General features: G+C 37.4%; 1 protein-coding gene across 4 annotated transcripts in view; it reads left to right on the forward strand.

Annotated features, from left to right (window-relative positions):
• Positions 1-8,497, forward strand: part of COL12A1 (collagen type XII alpha 1 chain) — a 100,046-nt gene extending 91,549 nt beyond the window's left edge. For 3 of the 4 annotated variants that reach the window (XM_059842601.1, XM_059842604.1, XM_059842605.1), the window contains 6 exons: positions 693-728; positions 836-902; positions 2,463-2,651; positions 3,683-3,751; positions 4,795-4,965; positions 6,132-8,497. In XM_059842601.1, coding sequence (XP_059698584.1) covers positions 693-728; positions 836-902; positions 2,463-2,651; positions 3,683-3,751; positions 4,795-4,965; positions 6,132-6,142 — 543 coding nt within the window. In that variant the 3' untranslated portion in view covers positions 6,143-8,497. Of the gene's footprint in view, positions 1-692; positions 729-835; positions 903-2,462; positions 2,652-3,682; positions 3,752-4,794; positions 4,966-5,359 lie in introns of all 4 variants that reach the window. The other variant, XM_059842602.1, reaches the window with a different exon arrangement.
• The last annotated feature ends 3,038 nt before the right edge of the window (positions 8,498-11,535 follow it).

Genomic DNA, 11,535 nt, shown 5'->3' on the forward strand with positions numbered 1-11,535 from the left:
TAAACTATTCAAAGGCAAATGGAAAGTGCTGCTAGGGAAAAGCTGACAAATGTTAATAATTATAAAGAAGCTCAAACTAAGACTTCTATGAGACATTTTAAAGACGAGAAATGGTTGATAATTAGGAGAGAAGCTGTCATTATAAATAGAATAAACACTCTCTCCATGTTATGTGTCATCTCTGCATAACTCTATTTTACTTAATATAAAATCCTTTTCATATAGATTCAAGAAGATTCAACTACCTTTCCTTGACACGCTATTCTTCCTGACATACCTTCTGTAATAAGTTGTCTTAAAATTAAACAGTCATATAAAACTTAAACAGTCATATATTACTCATACAAGACCATTGATCATTTACACAAATATGATGCTAGAAATTCAACTTTGAAATTGACAGTGTGATCCAAGTGTCAGAATACATCCATTTTTTGGTCCTAGTTTGAATTTTTCCTTCAGGTCTTTTTCTTCTGTATCTATTAGTGTGTTTGATGACAGACAAAAGTTCATTGTTTCTCCACTCTTTTCTGGCACCTGTTTTAGCATCTCTGAAATGAGAAGCTCAAGGAGAACCAGATCTTTCTTCTTGAAGGAGTCAAAACCTTTTCTAGAATTACACATCTTGAACTTATATTTGGGTTGAAATAACATAATCCTACAGTTGTTTAATTTTTACTTATTTATTTTAGGGTGCACCTGGAATGAAGGGAGAAAAAGGTGACAGAGTAAGTCTGCTTAAAAGTCAATTCTTCTCATAATTTTGAAATTAAACACTATGTCTTTAAAAGTACAAAGTGCTAATGAAACACTTGTTTTGGATTTGATTATTTAGGGTGATATTGCTTCTCAGAACATGATGCGAGCAGTTGCAAGACAAGTTTGTGAACAACTGATAAATGGTAAACAGTGTTGCTTGATTTGTATCCCATACAAGTAATTAACTACTTTCTTAAAAAGTTGAAACAATGGTTTAAATTTGAAGTGACAGATATTGGCCACAGAGCACAGCAAGAGCTTGACAATCTGATAGCTGTCCAATGCAAATGAATTGGTGGAAAAAATGTAGCAGCAAATTTTTGCGAGATCCAGAGGCTAGTTTGATAATCACAGACTAACAGAATAAACTGAGTTGGAACTAATCTCTGACCTTTGGAAATACACATGCAATTTAAACATTCTGGTGAGGTTCCCTTTGTCATTTTGCTCCAAAATTACTTCATCTTTGCAATAAAATCAGTATATATTTTCTCATTAAACATGTCTTATCTTCAAGAGAAGGGAATCAGTGAGAAAAAGGATGCTTACTGCAGGTACTTTGCCAGCAGGGAAAGACAGATGAGTGCTGGTTAAACACTGTGCACAGAATCAGTGGTGCTATGCAAGTAGAAACAATATTTATTTGGAAAAGGACTTCAAATTTAATTTCAGTCCTCTACTGCCACACAGTGCAGCTCTGCAGCCCATGAAGTTGCTCTCTGCAGAGAGAGTCTCTCTGATCTTGAATCAGTGCTTTGAATCAGTAGACCTGCCAAGGAAGACAGCAGCAAACTGGTTTTTTATATTGTATCTATTACAAGGTTGAGTGCTGACTGAGGAAAACAGATATTCCTTTTGGATCATTAAGAGTGCCTGTATGCAGGGAGGAGGACAGTATGTCCTTTGTAATGTCTGTGATGGATGCTAATAAAAACATTTCTATTAGTTAGCCATCACAGAAGAAGTAAGGTACATTTGTGAATGTGTTAGATTTATGAATAAAGATGTCATGTCCGAGATCTTTTAACATTTCTTAGTACATCCCTGCCTTATTTTTTCGTATTCAGCTCATCTCTTTCTTCAGTGTTATGGTAGGACTGACACATTATAGTAATCAGATGTATCTCTACATTAAGGCTTCCTTCCTGCAGAGCTTCAAAATGGTGTTGCTTTTGTTCACAAATCCTTTTTTTGGAAATGAAATGTGACCATATGCAGAAGGTGTATAGGTACAGGCCTGTGCATCCTACAGGCTTAAGAAAATTACTTCATTGACTGTGCTGCTAACTCTACACATGAATAATTTATATTGCCTGTGGTAGCTGCAGAGGTCTGAAAGTACAGAGAAATGTGATACTACAGCTTTAGAAGTGGAGCAAATCCTTTCTGTTCTTCAGAGTAAAAACAACCTCTAAATAGAACTCAAAGGGCAAGAGTATTGTAAAAAATTGCCTCTTTTTTGATTTTAATAGTTCTGTGATAATTTTTTTAATGTCTCTGGCTTCCAGAAGCTCCCTGACCCCCTCCCTTCTCCCTTTATGTTCAGCTTTCTTATTGGACATTTGTCTTAAGTCTTTCTAATTAATCTGTACTAATTTATTGAATAGAAACAAGAATAGGATTTAATTAAGATAGATAATATTTTATTCCCTCCAACTGAGAAAAGATTTTCACTCATTTCACATTTTTATTTTCTTTTGAAGGTCAAATGAGCCGGTTCAATCAAATGCTGAATCAAATCCCGAATGATTATTATTCAAACCGAAACCAGCCAGGGCCACCAGGTCCACCAGGTCCCCCAGGAGCTGCTGGGACAAGAGGAGAACCTGGACCTGGAGGAAGACCAGGATTCCCAGGACCTCCTGGGGTTCAAGGACCACCTGGTGAAAGAGGTGAATAAATTTCACGGCAGCTGTACTGTGGACGTAGTGCCGAGGCTGCCAGAGGAGCAGTCTGCTCCCTTTACCATGTCAGACTAGGAAGCCCTGCTAGGCCAGTTGGATTGCCTGAGGGACGCTGGTGTACTGAAGGACAGGGTTAACTAGATCAGTGCTTTCCTGTCTCTTTCTTGCTCAGGTTTCATGACATACAAATTGGTATAACATTTTGGCTGCTGTCTGAGACCTCCACATAATATCCCAGGAAAGCAAATGTTCTCAGATCTCTTCTGGCACTATGCAGCTGCATCTTGAAAGGCTGTTTGGAGTAAGACAACTCTTTGTGAAGTAGAACATTGATTAAGAAAGAAAATGAGTCATTTACAAGTATAAACGTAGGGCTAAAGAATTAGATCAACACCCTTAGCTCTTTACAATATTCTGAGGGAGGGAAGCAACTGAACTGAAAGTAAACATATGAGTAAACCTACTTTACATCTGTCTTGGATCACTGCAATCACATGGGTTGTCTGTGGTGTACTCTTTTGTGGCCTTTGCTTATTTCCACTACTCTACTATAGCGTAGACTCGGTGCTATGTTTTCTAGGATATATTTTATACATGCTTTTAAAAAGGCTAGGAATAAATCAAGGAATTCAGAAGAATTTCTTAAACTTTTTTGATTATAACTGTTCCTAAGAGAGTGTAAACCATCCTTTATAGCAGAAGTATGCAAGACTGAAAATACCTTTCCGATTCTAGTTTAAAATAAGAAGACTCTGTGGTGCTTCAGTATCTCAAAACTTTTCCATGTTTGAGAGTTTATTCATGCTAAGTTACATCTACATCCTACTTTATTCTTGGGTTACTATATTTATATCCAAATTATTTTTGCAAATTCACATTTGAACATCTGCAGAACATAAATTTTAACCATTCTTGTTGGATTAAATCATGGGAAGTAAATATTAATGTCAGTGAGAGAGTGTGAAGAAGTATCTGTTGATATAGTTTCTTTTTTTTGATTTTCATTGCCTTTTTATTAGGAATCCCTGGAGAGAAAGGTGAAAGAGGGACTGGATCCCAAGGACCACGAGGTTTGCCAGGACCACCTGGTAAATATTTTTTTGTTAAATCAGATTGCAGAATAGTAGGATAAAAGCAAATATTTCTTCATAGAGAATCAGACTTGATATGGTGAATGAACTGAACACCCTTTTCCCACTTCATGTTTTTGACTTTTATTAGAGTTTATTCTAATAAATTTGTAGGAAATCACCACAAAAATAGCAATTTAGAAAGATTTTTGGACATGGCTAGTAGGTGTTTATCTTCATCTTTTAATTTAGTCATCTGGCATGCTTGTTAATGTGAAAATGTGTTTCATGAAAATGCAATGTCCAAATATATGACAGATATTTTTGATAAGTCTTATCAGATAATTCTTTTGTAGTATGTAGCTTTTTTTTCTTTTACTTGCTGGACTACAAAATACTCCCAAATGCAGAGTTACTGGATAATAGAGACAGATTATTTGATTATTAGTTTTGGTTTTAGTGTTATGAAATTTTGTTTATGCCTTTGCATAAATCAGCTGCATCACTTGTTTCTGCTTGTAGTTTACTAGGCTAAAATGGCTTTTCATTACAGGAACCATAATATGCTTGCAGCAAATTGTAGCCCCAGTTATTTGAAGCTTTACTTTTCTGCTAACCATAATAAGATTGGTTCCAAAACCAACATTACCTCATCTATCCTGGGGCTACTGGGCAGTATAATTGATATGCTCCTATATTTTAATAGAAATCCAGTGTGCTTGTCTAATCTAGTAGTTTCCCTTGAGATCATCATGTCTTACACAAAGGGGAAATTAACCAGAGAATACATTGACATTTCTTACTTGGCTCAAACCTTACTAAATTAGTTTCTAAGAATAAATACTTAAATAAGCCACCCACAGGGAAGCAACTCATGATGAGTCACATTTCTAGATTTCTTTTGTATTTCTTTCTGTTGACCCCCATGCAGCAACAGAGTGCGAGTACTTTCTCACCAAGGACAGCCTGGGCTGTGTAGTCTAGACAGAAGTATTGTTAGCTGTTTTATTAAGATGTCTCTTAACAAAAACAACCTCCCAACCTCTCAATTCTAAAATTAGGTCCACAAGGAGAATCTAGAACTGGTCCACCAGGCTCCACAGGATCACGAGGACCACCAGGGCCGCCAGGCCGTCCTGGAAATGCGGGCATTCGGGGTCCCCCAGGGCCACCAGGATATTGTGATTCATCCCAGTGTGCTAGCATCCCTTACAATGGCCAAGGATTCCCAGGTATGTTATGAACAACTTAACCTTAACCTTGCCCTAAATAGCCTTCACAGGTGTGGCTGTTCATATTGAGCTGCTTTACATGAGACAGTACTGCTAATCTGAGCATAGTGAGTCAGGAGGAGATGGGTCAGTGAGCAGGCCTGCCTCATTGTAATGTTCAAGTATATGAGCTGCCATTTACACTTTGGTCTAGGATTGCTTGATGTTATGCATGATTTGTTTTAAATAGGAAGTAGTGAGTAAATATTGTAGTCTTGTTTTTTCTTTTTTTTTTAATTTCATTTTATTTAATGTAGATGGTTACTAGCTGGTAGTGTTGCTCATAGGATTTAAGTGACCAATTTCTTCTCTTCTTTTTTCGCCCTCTATCACGACCCCTTCCAATCGTCTTCAGAACAAGGTTGAATTCTCCATGTTTCTCTTGAAAAATAAAAGGAATGCTGTGGTTGGCAGTTTCCATGTGTCTCTTTTTGAGCCATGTCAGGATTTATACAAAATTGATTCCTGAAATAAAAAATTTCCACAAAGGAAATCCATTTGTTAATAACAGTGCAGACAACTGAAAAGCACCACTGTCCTACAATATCTACCAAGTTAAATGCCATGGAGTCTCTGATTAGCCCTGAGTCATATAAGCCTTCCACTTTGTGACGTTGCTCAAAGCAGTAGGCTGCTTCTGGAACCAAAATGAAGGGTCACAGTGACCACCAATTTTTGACTGGAAAGATTCTAATATATTTTAGCATGGGGATCCTGCAGGACCACAGTATTGTTAACAAATTAATATGTATGCCTTGCCAGATCTCAAAATTAGTGTATGTGATACTACTATTGGATGTGGTTTGCTGTTAGTGTAATTGTGCATGTATCCATGAAAAGAAGAAGAAAAGAAAAAATATATATATATATGTACACACTTGCAGACTCAGTGATACTGGTTAAAGAGCCAGGTGGTTGTGCAGATCTCACAAAAAATTCTTATTTAAATGAAAAATAAAGAAAATTGTGCGTGTGATTCAGCAGTGTTCTTTCTAGCAAGCAGCTATGTATACATATATAAATATATGCCTAAGACTTAACTGTTATGTATTTAGTTGGATGAAAGTATGTTTTTGCACATTGGATGGACTTTTTAAAAGACTAACATCATCTTTGACCTGTTTCAGGTTTCGGCTAACACATTTTCTAAGTCGCCAGTGCTGCTTACAGTTTGAATACATGAAAATCCTGTTTCTGAGATGTTTGCGCACGTGCTTATTAGAAAATGAGTCCGTATGGATATTTCACCACGGATATGGTTCTTGAACCATGTTGACCTCATAGAACGGGGAGATACTTTTACTAACACAACTCATGAATGAGATAAAGGACAGTTACGTCAATTCATTAAGCCCATTGCATTTCAATAATAAAATAGACAGTCTTTCTTTTTTAAAAAAGACCTAGACCACCAAAAACCTCAGTGGCAAAGGAGGCTTGTAAAACTACTAACCAGCGAAGGTAATGCCATTAGAAGAGAGACAGATTTAACCTGGAAAATGAGAAATAACTTATGTAAATAGTAAACTAATTGTGGCTTGTAGATGATTTGTATGGGACTGTATCCACTAAAATCTGTTAACAACTCTATGTGATACTTTTTGCATAAAAGCCTGCTGCTGCTTGCTGTATGCCAGAATAACATCTTTGACAACTTATGAAACCTACCTGTCTATTGCTTGTTACCAACATGTCTGAATTGGGGCATATACCTCTTTTTTATGTGTAATCTTGTTGGATCTGTAACTGCAGTTATAAATTCCAAAGTTTTATAATAATTTTTCTTCTGTTTTGCTGTAGTTTTTGGTGTTCCTGAAGCACCAGCTGTAACTCGGTTTGTTACGAGGAACAGCACGACAAAATGACATGTACTGTATATTGCCGCTGGTGATAGTTATGTCTACACTTACTTTCCCATTCTCAGAGAAAATTAGCATAGGCCAAACCCATCTCTTCATTTTACCTGCTCCATGTCTTCTATTAATTATGCAGTTTAAAATAAAGCCCAGTGCTTAGATTTACTGAAGTAGCTGTAAAATAGTAATTTTATTTGATTTTCTTGGTTTTGTTTGTTTTTTTTTTTTTAAATATTTTTACCATGATTTGTCCCTTGCCTAATTTATGACTCTTTCTGCACTGTTTCGTGTATTATAAATATAAAGCCTTTCAAGATGAATTTAAAACTTTTTATTATTTTACTGCCAAAAAAGCATTCATGAGCAAAACTGAGAAATACCCCCAGTGAACTAATTATTTATATATTTATTATATGAAAATAAGGTTGAACTAACATTATGTAGACAGACTAACTTTCATTGCATATGTGGATTCAAAGACATGCGATAACTATTATGTTCAATCGGACAACTATTTTCAACCAGAACCATACGTGCCTGAAAGTGGACCCTATCATCCTGAAGGTGAACCCTTTATAGTACCTATGGAGTCAGAAAGGAGAGAGGACGAGTATGAGGACTATGGAGTTGAAATGCATTCACCAGAATACCCTGAGCACATGCGCTGGAAAAGATCACTGTCAAGAAAAGCAAAAACAAAACCGTAAAAGATCTGTGTGTCTTGTTTTGGGTTTTTTTTGGTTGGTGGGGTTTTTTTTGTTTGGTTATTTTTGCTGTGCTTGCATTTGCAGATACACACAGGGAGAGTGCATCATTCCTTTTGCAATATGGCTTTCTGGTCTTTTCATATCAGACACACCCCTGTTTTGTATCTCGCTTATGTGGGGATAGCAATGCGTGGACCCAAACACTTCATGTTGCTCTGGAAATGCTTGTAAAATACTGTTGCTTATAGTGGTTGCATACAGATTAAGGTGTGCATTCAGTTATCCCAGTGCTATCTTTTCATTAAAGTAATGTAAAAACAAATACATTAAAAAAAAAAAAAAGAAAACCAAAAAACCAAAACAAAAATAACCACAGAGCTGTTGCAAATTTTCTAAGGACTGTCTGCTTTAGCTCTATGTTTTTCTTCCTTTTCAAATGCATGTTTTCAGTTCAGTCAGATCACAGGTCTGCAATATCTAGTTAAAACAAACCAAAAATTTCCCTCTCCTTCCAGTATCATTGTAATTTTCTTCTATTCTGAGTTACAATCTGTGGAGCATATACAGCTCTTATACATCTCCTCTAAACACCACAAACATTAAGTAGCTGAAATCATTGTATCAACTGGATACAGTTTAATAATGCCTGAAATCTCCTTGTTTGTAGACACAGTTACATTTATGCCAAATTGCAGTCAATCCTGCAGAGATGGAATTGCATGTTTATGTTGTATATTTAGTATGGATTTTTTTTTTTTTTTCAGAATACAATGTTTCTTAGTTACCAAAAGCAGTTGGAAATTGTTTGCAAGACTATGGATATAGAATTGCTGCTTTTATATTTTAACTGCAAATTGTGAATTTCACTGCCTTATATTATTTATTTCTGAAATGAAAGAGGCATTTTTCAATAAAACTACTGAAAATGTATGTGTCTGTTCATTTTTCAAAGGCATTGTGGGACTGACATATTTGTATTGAATTAGTGTTATATACTCCATAATCTGGAAATGCCAGATACCAAAAATCAATTAGAATGGGAATAGTCTAATAGGTATTTGGGCTGTGGTGGCTAAAGGTGGGGGCAGAGACTCCTCCTGTCTGCCTGAGGTATTAATAGCTTTCAGAAAATTCAGTCTGCAAGTCTTTTGGTGAGGAAAATGAGATTGTGAGGATTAATTGCTGTCTTTTGGGGGATTTCTGGTAGAGGGCTGCTGCAGGGAGAAAGACTTTCCACCTGAGGAACTACTCCAACTGCAGAGAGTGCCTAGAGCTACACAAGCTCTAAGTGCTGGTGTGCTGTGAGCATTGTGGCAGTACTGACATTAGCAAATAGCATGCTTGAGGAAGCAGGGTGTGGTGTCTGCCGAGTTCCATCCTGCTGGGACTGCATGAGAGGTGGCTCCTCCCTCCTTGGGAGGTCATCTGTGCTCACACAAGCTCTGACCACAGCGGAGCTTTACCTGCAGAGGGTGATAAGAGTGATTTGGGACAGAACAGTGGGCCAGGAGAGTTACTTGCTAACTGAGGAGGAAAGAATGGACTGTGGTGATCCTTCTTTTCCAGTGTCTTAACTATCCTTCTGACAGGTAGAAATGGCTTTTGCCATAGGACCTGGAGCAAAGCCTTTTGACATAACTGGGAAAGCTGGAGAGTGTTTCTTTCTCATCATGCAAGACATCTGTCACAGAAGTGAAGCTAGATGTGCAGGCTGTCTTCCTGATCACTGAATCTTACTCTGCACTGGAAGCTTCATGGCAAATTGTAGTGTCCACAAGTGGAAATTACACAACTCCTTAGACTGCCTGATTCATTATCAGTGAAATTAAATACAAACAAATGGCATTTCAAAGAGTGGTCCTGATTGCATCCACATGTCTTTTAGTCTGCAGGAGACTAATTCTGGGTTGAACTGAGGAAGGAGAATCAAAGCTAATAATTCTTTATGCTTTTCTCTAAGTGTTCATAGTTGAGTATCAAAAACAGGTTCTGCAGTTTCATATACAATAAAGAAAGGCACGTGTCAGGCAGTGAAAGGAAAAGATACTGGTAGAAATTTGGAGAGGTGATTAAAGGGTTTATCTGAACTATATTTAACAATAATGTCATTTTGCATTGATCTTGCATCTGTCTGTTTCTGGCATTGTCTCTAAGACAAATTTACCTAGATGCCCATATCTTCATTTAAAAGATTCCTTTCTGTCCTTTAAAGAGAAGTTTTTACCTTTTTTTAAAGCATATATTTTAAACTATTTTTTATTTCTTCACTAAATACACTGAATGCCTGCCAAGGATGCCTTGTATTTTTTGTGCGCTTTATTGATATCACTCCTAATAGAGATGCCACTATTTGGTGGCCTGAAATATTTAAACATTCAATGAAACCTGAGCTTATTGGTAGACAATACATTTTTAATGACAGAATTCTGCTCACAGATCTGTAGGGTAGATGTAAGCTCTAGGTTGTGTGCTGCCAACAGAATTGCAAAGTATGAGTTGTGACCATTTGTGTACTTGAGATAAGTGCTGATAAGTGTTTGCATTTCATCTAAAAATCCCCATAATCCCCAAAGCTGGTTAACACTTCCTTCACCTGTTTGACATGTGTCAGATTTCTGACTACATTTTGAATCAAAAAGAATCACTGGGCCATCCAGAATATGAAGAAAATACTTTAGATGTTTGGGCAGCTTATAAACTGGTGTTTACTGTTTGAGGCCAAAAAAGAAGAAAACTTATTTCCAGGAATTCTCAGAGAAATGGCTCTAATAAGGTGGTAGGGGCTACTGATGACACTTCTAGGAAAGCTGTTGCAAAGGCGAGCCAAAGAAATCCTGGAAAAATACAGATTCAATGCAAATACAAACAAATTTCAGTTCCTGAATATTTCATATACAACTGAGCAGTTTACACAGTCTGGCAGTTCGAAAGAAAGAAATTGTTTGAAAGCAGAATTTTAATTGCATACACATTTCCTTTCATTTTGGCAAAAGCTGTGGATACACACAAGCAGGTGGGAAAGGGCTGCTGCTTGCTTGCAGTCAGTATGGAGCCCTTGACAGGCTGAGGGGGTTGAGCATGTTCAGCCTCGAGAAGAGAGGACTGAGAGGGGACCTCCTCAAACTCTGTAAGTTCCTGAAGGGAGGGTGCCAAGAGGAGGTTTCCAGGCTCTGCTCAGTGGTGCCAAGCAACAGGACAAGAGGCAATGGGCACAAACTGCTGTATAGGAAGTTCCATCTGAATATGAGGAAGAACTTCTTTACCTGTGAATGACTAAGCACTGGAACAGATTTCCCAGAGGGGGTGTGGAGTCTCCCTCACTGGATATAGTCAAGAAACGTCTGATTACAATTCTGTGCCGTACGCTCTAGGATGACCCTGCTTGAGCAGGGAGGTTGGACCACATGACCCACTGTGATCCCTCTGAAACTTGCCCATTCTGTGACTCTGTCATCTTGTGATTCCATGTTTGCAGAGAGGAGCTTAATGAATACAGTCTTTGTTCCACAAGCCCCCTGCTCAGAGAGCAAGTGCTTTGCCTTTCTGATAGCATGGATAGCCAAACTGAAAAAATACCCAAGGTTACTGATTTATGGAGACTAAATATTGTGGTAATGCATCTCTGCTGAAATATTTGTGCAATAGTGGGCAAAAATGGGACAAAGGAAAGGATGTAATAGTGCTGCCCTTCATTTTTACTTTTGCTGTGGTTTTGCCGTAATCTGTTGGATTCCCTAGTGCTGACTGCACAGAGAGACTTCTAAACGAAGAAGATACAGGGAAAATAACTGATTTGGCCAGACAAAAAGGGTTTCAAAAACAACACAAGCAGTTGGTCTTTGTTCCCATGAAGGCTCCTCTTTGTAGTAAAAAAAAATTAAATAATGTGTTAGTGATACATTGATCAATCTCTGTAGATCTTAAAGGCAATAATTCTTACTAGAAAGTTTAAAAAATATATTCTTCTG

This window comes from Haemorhous mexicanus, chromosome 3, assembly GCF_027477595.1.
Source record: "Haemorhous mexicanus isolate bHaeMex1 chromosome 3, bHaeMex1.pri, whole genome shotgun sequence".
NCBI classification, from domain to species: Eukaryota; Metazoa; Chordata; class Aves; order Passeriformes; family Fringillidae; genus Haemorhous; species Haemorhous mexicanus.